Below are 15,538 nucleotides of genomic sequence, written 5' to 3'. Positions count from 1 at the left end.
TCTGTTCAGGATTCTCTCCAGAATTATGTTCAGGATTCTCTCCAGAATCTTTTCAGGATTCTCTCAAGAATCATGTTTAAGATTCTCTTTAGAATCCTGTTCAAGATTCTCTCCAGGATCATGTTCAGGATTCTCTCCAGGATCATGTTCAGGATTCTTTCCAGCATCCTGCTCAGAATTTTCTTCATAATCCTGTTCTCTTCATAATCCTGTACAGGATTCTCTTCATAATCCTGTTCAGAATTTTCTCCAGAACCCTTTTTAATTTTTGTTTTGGATCCTGTTCAGGATTCTATTTGTTTAGGTTTCTCTCCAGAATCCTGTTCTCTTGTCTTTTGTTCAGAATCTGTTTCTCTTAAGAATCTTCTCATAATTACTGTTCAGGATTTCGTCAAAAATATTTTCTCTACTATTTCAGAATTCTGGTCAGGATTGTCTTTGAGTACAGTACTAGAGCAGAGCTAGAGGAAAAAGGGAACTTCAAAGTTTGAGCCAAAAATACTTAGATTTAGAGGTGGCACAAGTGACATGAAGGTGAATTTTCAAATTATGAAATGTGACCACTGATGTTTCCAATACACACAATTTTGTTGATAATGTAAGAATAAATATTTTATATTCAGATAGAATTAGAAGTTCCGGAATTTTGTGGTAGAGTACTCCTTTATAATATTCTCTCGATGGGTTGGTAGAAGATGCTTGTTCTCTTTATGTTCTTTTTCACGGTAGATACGACGAAGGGACAGCTATAAGAGAAGAGACAGCTATTGTCACAGTTACTTATTATTTTTCTTAGTTTTTACGATTCAGCTGGTTAAAATCATTTGGGTTCTCTTCTGGATGAATATCCAACAACCATCGGTTCTAAGCAATTGTTCAAATCAATTTCTCAAAGAACAAAAAGCTTAACACTTGGTTGTTCAATGACGATTACAAAACAAAAATTATTGAGTGGAAAAATTAGCTACGATCTCAAGGCTTGCTGATCTGATAGAGCAACACAAACTTGCCAGCTGTCAGATCTTTTATCAATATGGAGGATCGCACTATATAGCACATTGAATTACCTCCCTTTTAGATACCTTGGTCTAAGCAGAAGAAGTGAAGTGAGACAACTCGCACTCACGTATAGGGCTCTGACCAACACTCAACCTGTCTCTTTCACTCTTACATAAATTGTGTAAACAACGGGGCTCTGCACAAAAATCATTCGCTCTCTTTTACTCTTCCGTGAAATTAGTAAACAACAAGGCCAGTAAAAGTCAAAATCCCATACAAAATCAAAACAGTGCAGAGGCCTACAAGGCCAGTAAACGTCAAACTCCCATACAAAATCAAAACCTTACAGAGGCATATTCACTTATTCTGCGAGCCGAGTAAAGTGACAAAAACCAACTTATTATTATTATTATTATTATTGTCTTTATTTAAGAGATTTTCAGCCCTAGGAAAACCAACTTTTTCATTTAATCAGTGTCGGATATATCGAGGTGAAAGGTTTAACATATCCGGTGAGAAAACTTAACCTCAATGAGGTGAGTCGCTATTTAGTTTACGGAGTCACCTAATTTATGTTTAGTTTTCTCACCCAACTATATTAGGATGCAGGCATTGCATTTCATCTCATCATTTGATCATCTGAGAAAGATAAGGATCGAATAATGCAATACCATCTTAGAGCTCTTTGATCGATCTTTGTTCAATACTGTTGTGTGCGTTTGAAATGCAAATATCAAATGCGGGAACACCAAACGCGGTAAGATTTTCAACAAGGAAGGCGAAGTCAAAATTTGATTTTCTTTGCTAGGTTGGCGGTGATATGCATCATGGTTGCTAAGCATCCTTTGGTTACTTTGTGTTACCGCATTTGAAGCTCAGTTAGACTGGATTTGCACGTCAAACGCAAACAGCAATATCTTTGGCTCATTTGATGCTAGATGAAATCTTTCAAACACAGTAATCCGTGTGGTTACGGGAAACAGTCTGTATGACGGCACTGCTTGTCAATGAATTTTAAGTGCAAACATGGACGCAGAAATGTTCTAATATCTAACAAAGAAGATAACATTAATAGGAAAACAATCAACGGAAGTAGGTGAATGGAATAGATTGATCAGAAAAAAATATCTTTCCACCATATGAAGATGATCTCTTTGATCAGATGAGATTGTAAAGCCTGTTAGGATGACACTTTTCATGTCAAAAAATAAGCTTACATCATGACTCGAATGAGGTAATTTACTGTGTGAATTGGGATTACTCGAGTGAAGGAGGCTGCCTCATTTTCAGGCATTGAAAAGAAAACCTTAATTTGAAGAAAATCAGTTCTCACTTAATTTACAAGATAGATCACCCCAATCGAGTCGACCCTTCACATCTAGTTGAACGATATCAAAATGTCTCATCTAGTTAAACGAGACCGAAATGTCTCGTCTCCTTCCTTTATTCTAGGAATGTGTGGAGCTCCCAAGAATTATTTTTGTGAAACAAGAGTTAAACGAAGCATTCTCAAAAAAAAATAGAAAAAAAGTTGTTCAACAACTTGTTATTCGGATGCCGCCCTTGTTGTGTGAGATCAATTGGCTCACTCTAGAAGTGGAATGAGATGGTACGTTTTATCAGTGGCGATTCCCTAACCTCAAATCTACCTGTCCCACGAATAGAAATTCTTGAGTTTCAGCAACAAATTTGCATCTATTGAGAAGAGATCTGTTAGAAACAACGATTCCAATAATTTACTGTTTGCTTTTTAATCTAATTCTGCCGAATTAATCATTTTTAGATTCGTAGAACAGGTAAAAAGTGAGGTTACGAGTCGCCTCTGCGTTTTATTCATGCAGGACAAGTGAGAAAACTACACTCAAATGAGGTGGGTCCCTATTTGATTTTGAGGACATAATTACCCTTCCTTCTTTCACTATAATGACAGTGAACTCATAGCCAAACTGTTAGATTCAAAGACCTGATATGTTGTCGAGGAACAATCGATGAGCAGGTTCGATAACATCCAATGAACTCTTTTGCTACAGGTGACAGAAGACGAAAGATGATCAGGAATAACACTTTGAAGATGGCATTCACAGTTGCAAACAGTTGAAAGCGCTCGCACTCCGTCTTGTGATCTGTCTTGTTGATGGGGCATATGATTCGGTTCTTCACATCTTGATGATGTCAGCTCTGATCTCATCCTTACTAACTGTTTTATTGTTCTTAAGCTATTGAATGACTTCGTCAACTTTCCTTAAAGTGAGGGTTGGATAGTTTCCTCCGTCCGCTAAACTGATGTAGACATTTCATCCGTTGCTTCAACGTTACTGCAGCGCTATTCAGGTGTTCATTAAAGCACTGCTTCCACCTTTCGATCACTTCACGTTCGTCCGCCTTGACACCCCTGTTCTTATCGCTGCATACTTCGGCTAAAGGTTTGATGCCTTTACGGGATTCAATGAGCTTATGATAGAACATGCTTGCCGTCTATTGTCCCACGTACCAGACGTTGCTCTAGGAAGCGGCTTACTTGGATGTGCTTCAGCAGTCCTCGAAAGAGACCCCAATTTTGATCCTCATACCATATCTTTTGAAGATTTGCTTCAATTTTGGTTTTTGTTGTATGTTTATAATCTGCTAAAACTGAATTTTTTTTTCTTAATATTGTAATTTGTTACTAAAGCTGCCCCTTGAATGCTGCGAGCTTTGTCTACTAGCTAGGCTAAGTAGTCCCATAGAACCATGCTTGCAAACCAATTTTCGAGTTTAACCAATCGTGCAACTATACCTACAATAATGCAACACCCCGCTCAACTCATTTGCAACACAACCCTTTCGAAAGCGCCGAGCGATCGCATAACCTCAAACACGTACCCTTTGCACCGCAGCTACTTAACCTCGCTTACTCACGCTTGATCATTCATCGCTCACACGCGAATCCCGACAAGATGCGATGATGGGGATGACGGTGGAACGCTTTTTTGTTATCTCTCCGTCGTCAGACCTGCGTTCGCTGAATGAATGAACCGAACCGAACAAACCGACCTCTGCCGCCGCCACCGCCGCTTCTTGAAAGAAAAGCTATCATTACACACCGCGATGCTCTTCACAGTGTAGATAAATGAATGACCGGAGGGAAAAACAACCGAAGTCTGGTTGAAGCAGAAGAAGAAGAAGCAAAAAACGAGCACCAAGCAGAGAAAAGAAGTGGAGTAATCAACGAAAATTACCAACAAATCGCATTAAAAATTCCTAACCTGTTGCCTGACCACCGACCGAGCATCTAAGTCTCTATCTAAGCTCTCGTAAATTGCGCTATTTGGACTGCATTTTAATTAATGTGAAATGGAATCACGTCCTCGCCCGTGCAACCCGTTCGTTGTCGTTCGACTATTTATTATTTCGATGACTTTTCTTCTGTGTGTCAACCGGAATGGTGCCGAACTTGTTCGCGAGAAAGTCGATCGCAGTCGGCTGTGAAAAAATCAAACTCGACCGATGAATGTTTTTGCAGCCCTGGAATTTGAGGCAAAAACCAAAATCCTTACAATCCTGGTACAAATTAGCCCTTTCGTGCCAATTTCTTCTCAATTTGACAGATTAAATCCGACATTCTTCGGTGCATTCTCTGTTCGGATGGCTTTCATTTCGAACCGCTCATGTGTTCGAACGTTTTGATTTCTCAGGGCCCAGGGCCGCCATGGCAACGCAACCACCCGACGTATGTTTCACACGTGCTCGTGCACCAATACCACCGTGCGTCTCAAGCCATAAAGAAGCACGTGTAGTGCAGCGCGCAGAGTGTCCTGCACTCTCGGAGGAGTCGCGATCGTTCGGCGATCCTTGTGGTATTGGTAGGGCCTGCTGAAAAACTGTTTTCGTTCATGCGACCGATCACAGTCGCACTGCTTTTTGGCGTGGCATGCTTTGTCCATTGAGGAGTTGGTCAGAGCGAGAGGGAGAGCGATCGTCATCTGCAGGAGAGCGAAAGAGACCGAGAGAGCGAGAACGGAGACTTCCTCTATAAACAGATATGAAACCGTGGGAAAGTGTACAGGCGCAGAGCGCATACATATTCGACGTCGCATTCGTCTGTCGTGTATACGGTTCGGCGAACCGCCAAACCGTACAGCTCTTCATATATGAACTGATCGAAGAAGGCTGGCTGGTGGAGCGAGCGGAGACGTGATCGCATGGCAAGAGGAATTGCAAAAACCACAAGCCGTCGTCATCGTCGTCGTCCAGGTCTTGTGACTCTCTCGTGTCTCGATCGCCTTTTTGTGTGGACGCGAGCGTGTTTACACACAAAACAGAAAGAAAGGGGCACCAAAGAGGAATTGGTGAAAACGGGCCCTTCGGGCTATAAAAACCAGTTCGCGGTCCGAATGATGGGCTCTGCAGTTATTGAGCAGGATTGGATCTTCGCGATCTCTCGGTATGATTATGTTGCATTAGTCACCCTCGTCGTTGTCCTCGCAACCAACCGAGAGTGGGTGACCTGCACCGCCTGCTGGGGTCAATCCGAACAATGTCCAATTCAATCCACCGTTCGCTACCGAACATTAACTTTTTGCACCTTTCGTCGTACGATTTCTCGTACCGACATTGTCATCATTTGCTATCCTGAGTGATTCGTCCTTTCCGAACTTTTCCGTTATAACCGGATTGCTCGTCATTGATAACAACAGGTGTTTGTCTCTCTGTTTTAAGCACCCTCAGACTTAACGGTCTCATTAATTCACCGTTTTTTTGTTTCGTCTCCTTTTCACACAGGCTTCCATGGTAAAAACTGCGAGGAGAACATCGACGATTGTCCGGGCAATATGTGTCAAAACGGTGGCACCTGCGTAGACGGGGTCAATGCCTATCACTGCAAGTGCCCGCCGAGCTTTACCGGCGATTATTGCGACACGGACGTGGACGAGTGCGTTCAGCAGCCGACGATTTGCAAGAATGGGGCCACCTGTACCAACACCCACGGCGGCTACAACTGTATCTGCGTGAACGGGTGGAATGGGCCTGACTGTAGCAACAATATCGATGACTGTGTGGATGCGGCTTGTTTCAACGGGGCCACCTGTATCGATGGGGTCGGTAGCTTCTACTGTCGGTGCACGCCGGGCAAGACTGGGCTGCTGTGCCATCTGGACGATGCTTGTACTTCAAATCCTTGCCACGCCGATGCAATCTGTGATACCAGCCCGATCAACGGGTCGTTTACGTGTTCCTGCGCGATGGGCTACAAGGGCATCGACTGTTCTGAGGATATCGACGAGTGTGATCAAGGTAGGTGGAGCGCCATTGCCGTAACTTTTGGACCAAATTGAAGATTCTAACCTCTATTTTCCGCAAACCCTCCAATTTCGCAGGTTCCCCGTGCGAGCACAACGGCATCTGTGTCAACACGCCCGGCTCGTTTGCCTGCAACTGTACCCAGGGCTTTACCGGGCCCCGGTGCGAGACCAACGTCAACGAGTGCGAGTCACATCCGTGCCAGAACGAGGGCAGCTGCCTCGACGATCCGGGAACGTTTCGCTGCGTTTGCATGCCAGGTAAGTGGCGCCTTGTTTTAAAGCATGGGACAGTTGAGCGGCTTGTGCAGTTCATAGGAACTCCAGCCCCATCCTCGATGTACATGCTGCGGCAGAAAGTAGAGAAAGAGAAAAGGTCAAGCCGGTAAATCATTTGCTTACTGTAGCTGTTACGGTTTTACGAGCCATGGCGACTGAGCGCAAGCCCAAGCATAAGTAAGTTCACCAGAGAAAGGAGATAGATTACCTTCGATCGTCGATGGGCACTCGCCGGTACCTCAGAGATAATCAAGTGCTCGGTGATTTATTAAGAGGGCGATCGTAAAGCAACGATCTCTACAGTCTCCTTCTTCTTCTGCTTGTTCTTCCTACCATCCAACCATAATGGTAATGGAGCATGTAAGGAACAAATCAAAAATTCAATTTGGATTCGCTATGACCTAGCCCATCGCTCATAAGTGTGGCCATCTATCCCAAGCAACCAATCGCATAAAAGTACCTGAACATGAACCACTTTCCAATCCACATTGCTACTGGCATTACTGGATAGGAGCTTAGCCTGGAATGGCCATAAATGCGGAAAAGTGATCCATCGTGGGCGCGCACCGCATCCAACCAGGGGGCGCGTTGGACGTGTTCAGCATAATTAGTATTAATCAATTGGACATCATTGCAGCATGTCAACCGAGCGAATCGCGCACACATCTTCGTTCCCAGTGCATTTCTTCGAACTGCGCGAAGAACAAGCCATCCAAGACGGCGACGACGACGACAAACTGCGAAGAAGCGCGCATTCCTCCATCGTCGTCGTCGGTCGGATGCGACATCCCACAGATTGCTTGGATTTATTTATCTCTCTGTCGTGGTTTCGGTCGGTTCGGTTGCTCCTTGCGGATTGCGCTACCACAGTTTGATCGTCATCAAGCTCGCGCAGCATCCACGGGGTATTTCCTCCATCCCGTCGCCGGGAGCCGGACAGGATCAGCCGTCGCAAGCGAACGAAAATACAAACCGAACCACGATAACAAGCGGAGGATGAAACATAAATATTTCCACTTTGATTTTCTTTCTAGATTATGTTTTCGCTCGAACTTCGAGCGATGAAGTCTGTGCCTACTAGGCTGCTAGAGGTACGTGTTCGTTGAGCTCATTTAATGTCCACTCACGGCTCGAAGTCTGCACCCCAAAGCGACAACAATGCACAACTAGAACACAGACAAACAGACGTAACACTCTCATCACTGTCCATCGACCACCTTTTTAACGGCCGATTCATAAATATGGTAGGTGGCCAATCCGCCACCCACAGCACTCGCATCGTTTTTGTTCGTGTTTGACGTTTATACACTACCGCCATCTGTTGGCCCGTCGGCCAAATACATCGATTTTAGCATTGGGCGTACATGTCCTCGTAACTATGATTTTTATAGAGATTTGTTCTAAGTGTTACGTCTGTTTGTCTGTGACTAGAACTTCAGTTAGTAGGAGCGGAATGGGGGGAAATGACTCTGGGTCTGTGTTTCGGACCGCGCGTGTGTGTTGGACAGCAGTGCGCTGCAGCTCACCGTTAGGACCGCGGTGCAATGTTGGACGATGACGACGACTGCGGTGGTTGATCTCGCGTTGATAATATGTGGGTTCATTATGAAATACATCATTTGCGACGATGTCGACGACCACGACAAGAGAAGGAGGACTCAGGGAAGGGACCAGAGGTTTTCGTGGGTATTACTTACACTGCAGAGTGCAGTACAGTAAGTGCTGCTGTAACAGGTAGCGGAAAATTGCGGATGACGGAAGGCACTTCTCACGGTGTCTGGTGGAGGCCATGGCCACGGCCACGCTCGGTTTGCGGAATTTTCCGATCTACTGGAGATGCTCGGTGCGCGCATTCCGCAGAGGTGTGGTCGTAAAGTTGTCACTGTTCGTAATGGGCGAAAGGGGGGACGACGCGAGCGAGGATGGAAGTGGATGCTTCGAGAACCGTGACAGGGATTTGCTGCTGGTATCTGACGAGGATGCTCTTTGCAGTTTTAGGAAAATAGCTAGAATAGCGATGGCTTATCAAGTACTCAAGCTGCAATTTAAGCATATAGCCGGTGTATATAAAGCTAGCATTACTGTATAAGTACAACTGAAGTTGATTTAAAGTAGGAAAGGGCCCTACTAGAGCTATATAGAAATTATAGCATTAACTCGACATTTGTAGGGCCATTTCCCACTTTAATTCAATGTTAGCTTCATATGCATAACATGCAGCTAGAGCAGCATGGTTACTTGGGGAAAATCACTTGATAAGGACGACTTTTCAGAAAAATCTATAAAGTTTCCGCAATTTATGGTATCGAATTTTTTGGTTTCAATTTAAATTTGTAGCACATTACGGATGAACTTTTGATATTTCAGTTGAAATGTTGTGATTAGCATCGCAGGAACCTTCAAAATTTTGTAAGAAATTATAGGCTAACAATTTCGATTATTAATTTGCACTGTTTTGACTACAAAGTTGTATGTTCGAGTTCGGGATATTCTCGAAAAAAATATGTTTTGTTTGGATGGACTTCTTTGATTGGATTTTCATTCGTCGTTGAAGCGTTTTCTCTGATATCCCTGGCCTTTTTATAAGGATTTCTGAAAGTTCTCTCTGTGAAGCTCCATAGCTTCCTTTTAACCTGCTATTCATTGCTCTTGTTCCAGAATTATTTTATAAACTCCATCATGTCTCATATTTCGCTTGGAACACATAGCAAACTTAGTGGCATCGTATAGAGAAAGGATATAGCTTTCATTTGAACTCGAAAAAATTTTGGCCATCTTGAATTTTGTTAGAAAAATCGTTTTTTCACCATTAGCGCACCGCTAGTTTTGAATTCTGAGATCACCATCAGAAAGCTGAGGAAAAATTGCGTAAGATAGGCTACAAAACTAGGTGAGCAATGGTATTTACCCTATGATATGAACGATTTTCTAAATCATGTTCTACTATTTTGACGTATATGGCGAGTGCAATCAATGCAAGCATCATTTTTTTGTACTACAAAGAAACAAGTTTTCAATCGTTGGTGAATTATTTGAGACAGATGAAGAATAGGAGTATTATTTTGAGTGAAAAAATCTGGCGGCCGTCTTGGTTTTTGACGCCATCTTGTTTTTAAGCAGTAGAATGAGTTTTCACCTAGATAGCACTCAACATGTTGAATTTTAATGCTACCGTTACACTTGTTCTTCTTCTTGTTCTTCTTTTTCCTGATGTTACGTCCCTACTGGAACAGCCAGCCCCTCAGCTAAACTAGCTTTGAAAACAAATTATCAAATATGATTTTTTAACGCTTATTGGCTACCTGAATGATTCTTCTGCATATCTTCGAGTTGAAAATAGCATTATTTCTTTCATATATTTGGTCTATTAACATTGATAGAAATGAACAATCAGTTGAACAGCTGAGATAAGATAAGAAAGATAGAATCTGATTGCTTTTTTTAACGGAGGTCTCATAATTTAACATGATGAGCACTGAGATGGTAAGAAATCATTCAACTGCTAAAACCAAGATGGCGTCGAAATCCAAGATGGACGCCAGATTTTACAACCTCAAAATAATACACCTGCGTTTCGGCATTACGTCCACATTAGAACAAAACCTGCTTCTCATCTTTCAATCTCGCTATATTTCACATGCATGTTGGGCGGTACTTAAAACGATACTTTGTGGCTCAGAAAATCAAGGATGTTGTTTTTGCTTCAAAATTTAAGAATTCCATTCTGAATTAATGCACTTTTGTCAATGTTTTACGTTGAAACTACAGATATTACCACAAGACTTTCTAATGTCCCGACGCGCAATCTATAAACTTCATTCAATGAACAACAATGCATAATGTAAAAAAAAAATGTTTGTTTAATACAATCAATGTTTTTGGACGGTTTTCATTTATTGAATTTATTTATTCATTATTACTGAATTCAAAGATATGTCGAATTATTCTGTTGTCAGAAATCGCATTATAAAAGGAAATTCCTATTTAATAACCTGGATTTATGACCAACTAGTGGTCCCGGCAAACTTCGTCTTGCCATCAAGTAGGCTGTTGGAAAGCGCTATGCAAGTCCCGTGTAGAAAATGTCAGATTATTTTCTCCCGTTTTCCTCACTATTCCGATGTCTTCCTTAATATTTTTCTTCGGACAAACACGTCGGAGCTCTGGACGAATTCAACAGTGAAAGAATCATGTAAGTCCAATCACCCGTTCTCAAGCCATTTCGTGACATACAAACATCATTCCATTTTTATTTATATAGATATAGCTGAGCATCTGGCTCGGTTCCAGTAGGGACGTAACGTCAGGAAAATTAAGAATAAAAAGAAGAAGAGTATACGTAACCTTTTTTTATTGATCACCTCTAATTTCAACATGCTGAGTGCTATCAAGGTGAAAAATTCATTCTTCTACCTAAAATCAAGATGGCGTCAAATCAAAGATGGCCGCCAGATTTTTTCACTCAAAATAATATTCTTAATCTTCACTCGACTCGAATAAAACACCAAAGGTTGAAAACTTGTTTCTTTGTAGTACAAAAAAAGATTTTTGTATTGATTGCACTCGCCGTATACGTCAAAATCGTACAACATGATTTAGAAAATCGTTCATTTGATTGGGTAAATACCATTGCTCACCTAGTTTCTGTAGCCTATCTTACGCAATTTTTCCTCAGCTTTCTGATGGTGATCTCAGAATTCAAAACTAGCGGTGCGCTAATGGTGAAAAAACGATTTTTCTAATAAAATTCAAGATGGCGGCCAAATTCAAAATGGCCTCCAAATTTTTTTTCGAAATCAAACATTTCAAACATACTCGCGACAGTAAAGTAATCAGAGAATCCTCAGCATAATCTGCAGGTATTCAAACATAATAATAAATTCTTGGTTATATTATTTTTTTCATAAAACAAGGACAGAAAAGTTAGTAATTTTATCCATAAATCTTACCAGTAAATTTTGCGTGGCATAAATCGGTTTTAAACGATTACGATAACGGCTTAAGACGACTTAAAACAGCTTGAAATGGCCTAAAATGGCTTGAAATGGTTAAGAATGGCATAAATTTGCATAAATCAGCAAAGGACTAATTTCTTCAGCTTCGCTTAAGCCTTAAACTACGTTTACCCATATTTAAGGCCTAAGCGGTGGTGATGAAATCGCTTATAAATGGTTTAAAACAGTTCAAAATGGCTTAAGATTGCTGAAAATTGCTAACAATGTCTTAAAACGGCCTAAAATGGCTTAAACCGGCTCAAGATGAAAATAACCATAATTATTTTACTAATTTTTAAAACCAGCTCAAAATTGATGGGGATTTCCTCAAATTAGAACGAAAAAACTGGTTTTTAATTCTTGATGATTACCAATGATTAAATGATGGATTCTTGAGCCTTTAAATGGCTGAATATGGCTTTAAAAGGACTAAAATGGCTTTATAATAATTTTATTAATTGGATTTATCAATTAATTATATTGCCTCAAATGGTTTGAAAACGGATTACACTAAAAATGGTTTAAAACGGTTTGAAATCGCTTAATATGGCTAAAAATTGCATCAATCGGCTTTGAACGACTAACAACAGCTGACAATGGCTTTAAACGTCGAAAAATGGCTTATAATGGTTTAAAAAGGCCTCAAATGGCATTAAACGGTTTCAAATGACTGGAAATGGTAAAAACAGCTTAAAGTGGTTTAAAATGGCTTATAACGGCTTAAAAATACTTGAAACGGCCTAAAACGACTTAAAATGGCTTAAAATGGCCAAAATGGTTTGAAGTGGCTAAACACGGTTGAAAACGGCTTTGAATTGCTTAAACTTGCTAGTTTTCAATGTCATCATGCAATGTTTGAAATGTCATAGAACAATTTAAAATGGCCTAAAATGGCTTGAAACGTATTGCAATAGCTTTAAATGGCATAAAATAGCACAATTCGGCTTTGAAATGTTTAATACAGTTCAAAATGGCCTAAAATTTGCTTATAACGACTTAAAATGGCTTAAAACGACCCTTAATGGCAAAAACGTCTTAAAAGACTTCAAATGGCTTAAAATGGCTGAAATAGCTACAAATGACTTGAAATATCCTAACCTGTACAAAATTGCAAATTTGAAATGGCCTTAAAATGGCTTAGAGTGGCTTAAAATGGCGAGATATGGCATAAAATGGCCTTGTATTACCTAAATTAGCTTAAAACGGCTGTTCTTACGTTAGCAAAAATCACATAAATTTATAGTGACGGCTAGAAATGGTTGAAAACGGCTTAAACTGCACAGTTCGAACGAAACGTGTAAATTTCTGAGACATATAATGCACATAATTGGAGCGTGGTATATAATGGATATTTACATGACATGTCATGTAAACTTCAATTATATGTCATGTAATCCAGCAGAATTCTGAGTGATTACATGACATATAACATAAATTTACATGATTCCAGACTTAAGTTTACATGACGTCATGTTTACATCGTACAAATGAAGTTTACATGACGTGTAATCTTCATTATTTTTAACTGTGTGGCTCAAAATAGCTTACAATGGCTCAAATTGACTTAAAATTCCTTCAAAGGCAATTTCAAGCTTGCCTCAAAATACCTTAAAGTGATGGCCTTAAATTGCCTCATATTTCTCAAAGTGGCTTAAAAAGGCTAGAATTGGTTAAAAACGGCTTGAAATGGCATATCATGGCTTAAAATCACTCTAAACGACTTGAAATGAAGCTGAAATGGCTCAAAACGGCTTAAAATAAATTTGAACAATGGTTTAAAACCGCTTGAAATGGCTTTCAAAGGCTTACAAGCGTTTAAAACAGTTCAAAATTACTAAAAATGGCTTGAAATGGACTAAAATTGTCTAATACGGTTCTAAATGGCCTTAAACAACTTGAACCGGGTTAAAATGGCTTAAAACGGCTTTAAAATGGCCGAAAATGGATCAAAATGGTTTGGAATGGCTTAAAACGGCTTGAAATGGCTTTTAAAGGCTTACAATGGCTTAAAACGGCTTAAAATAACTAATACGGCCTTAAATGGCTTGAACGACAAAATGGTCAGAAATGGATCAATATGGCTTAACACGGCTTAGAACGGCTAAAAATGGATTAGAATGGCCTAAATTGTCATAAAACGGTTTAAAATGACCTTAAATAGCCGAAAATGACTTGAAATGGTTTTATACGGCTCAACATGGCATAAAATGTCAGGAACAGCATTAAAAGGCTTAAAATGGCTTAAAACGGCTTACAATGTCCATAAATGGCATAAGACGACATAAAACGGCTTAAAATAGCTTGAAACGATTCAAAATGGCATGCAACGGTTTGAAATTGCCTAAAATGGCTTAAAATCGTTCAAAATGGCTTAAAACGGCTTTAAAATGGCCGAAATTTCAGCTCTAAAAGGGAATAAAACGGCTTGAAATGGATTCGTGTTCGGGACATTTTTTCTAAATTTCTCCATAGTAATTTCCGTATAAACTTACATCGTCTTTGGGCCACCTTCAAATCACCACCGAGAAAGCTGAAAATTTCACAGAAAACTTTTTTTATCGTTAGGAAGGTAAGATAGATATGGGAGTTGAGATTTTCAAACTTTTTTGAATTTTGGAACTGCCCTAGTAGTACATCCCTTCTTTCAAAAGATTGTTTGTAATTGATGAAAAATGGAAAACGACCATTATGCCAAATGACCGTTATGCTAAATGTTCTTTATCTACAATAGCGTTAAGCCAAACGACCTTATGTCAAATGACTCAGACCCCACCAATTGCTAAAACCAAAACAAGCATTTTTAACTAAGTCTATTTTGCAGAACATGTATCGAGTGCTCTTGGCAATGCGAGTAGCTGTTCAGTTTGTCACTATTAAACTTTGATGCTTTCCTGATTTTTTTTTTCGAAAACTTTCATTACTCTGCCCGAAATTTCATTATTAAGTAATTAAGTAAGTGATCAGAAAATATTCTTTCGCCAATTTTTGTTTTTTCAATACTATATAAGGCCGATTATGAGTCTAAATTAGCTTTCCAAGAACTTTTTTTTTTTTTCCTTATTCGTTTATTTATTAGGCTCGGGCGTGCAAAGCACATAACGGAGCCGACTCAATTCGTATTTGATTAATACACATCATTGTAAATAAAAAAAGCACAAAATTATTCATAATAAAAGATAATCTCATCAACTGAAGTATTGGTAGCAACCGCGATCCTCTGCTTATCTTCTTCCATCAGCAATTTTCGTTCTTGTTCATCTTCAATCCAGTGATACGTTAATATTCTGTGCCTACTATTGGTGGGAGAGGCATCCGGGACTGTGGCCAAACTGCTATCGTCACTTTCACTCGATGCTGATTTCGTTTTGTTCCTCCTTTTGTTTGTCTGCTTCGTTGTAGAATCTGAATCTCGATCCGTATCAAGCGACCGTTGTCGTTTGGTTTCCGCCTTCTTCAAACTTGCTGGACTTGTTTCGTCTATTGTGTTTTCTGCTGCAACAGTAGATATTTCTTCTTCTGCTTTTTCAGGATTTTCTGGCGCTTTCACCATTTGCTTTTGTTTTTTCTCGGCCTGGCGTTCTCGCAATACTGGACAACATTTTTTCAAATGTGTATCGGACTTGCAGGTGAAGCACTTTGGTTTTATACCGTCGTAGAATATTCTACCTTTTCGGTTGCGGAAAAAGAGAATATCCGGAATCTCTTTCTCGATGTCCATATAGACACCCCTTACACCAGTGTACATTTCGAGCTTGAATTCGGCAGGAAACCGCTCACGCACAGTTCGCTTCACCTTTCCATATTTTTCCATCACTGATGCTAGATCAGCATCTGGCACCTCTGGGGGTAGATCGAACACGCGCACATAACGAGTATTGCCCGCTACCGACATACGCACCATTACCTTGTCTCCATTGCAATAATGAAATGGAACCACCTCGTCATTGTTTGCGAGAACAAACTGCATTGCCGATTCACATTTGAAGC

General features: G+C 40.4%; 1 protein-coding gene across 1 annotated transcript in view; it reads left to right on the top strand.

Annotated features, from left to right (window-relative positions):
- Window positions 1–15,538, top strand: part of LOC5573035 (neurogenic locus Notch protein) — a 217,971-nt gene that overhangs the window by 165,326 nt on the left and 37,107 nt on the right. Inside the window, exons 6-7 of the mRNA XM_021838030.1 lie at window positions 5,761–6,273; window positions 6,357–6,539. Of these exons, the coding sequence (XP_021693722.1) occupies window positions 5,761–6,273; window positions 6,357–6,539 (696 nt within the window). The remainder of the gene's footprint in view (window positions 1–5,760; window positions 6,274–6,356; window positions 6,540–15,538) is intronic.

Source organism: Aedes aegypti, chromosome 1, assembly GCF_002204515.2.
Source record: "Aedes aegypti strain LVP_AGWG chromosome 1, AaegL5.0 Primary Assembly, whole genome shotgun sequence".
Lineage (NCBI taxonomy): Eukaryota > Metazoa > Arthropoda > Insecta > Diptera > Culicidae > Aedes > Aedes aegypti.
The sequence above is the reverse complement of the archived record's forward strand: the minus strand, read 5'-3'. Positions and strand labels throughout refer to the sequence as shown.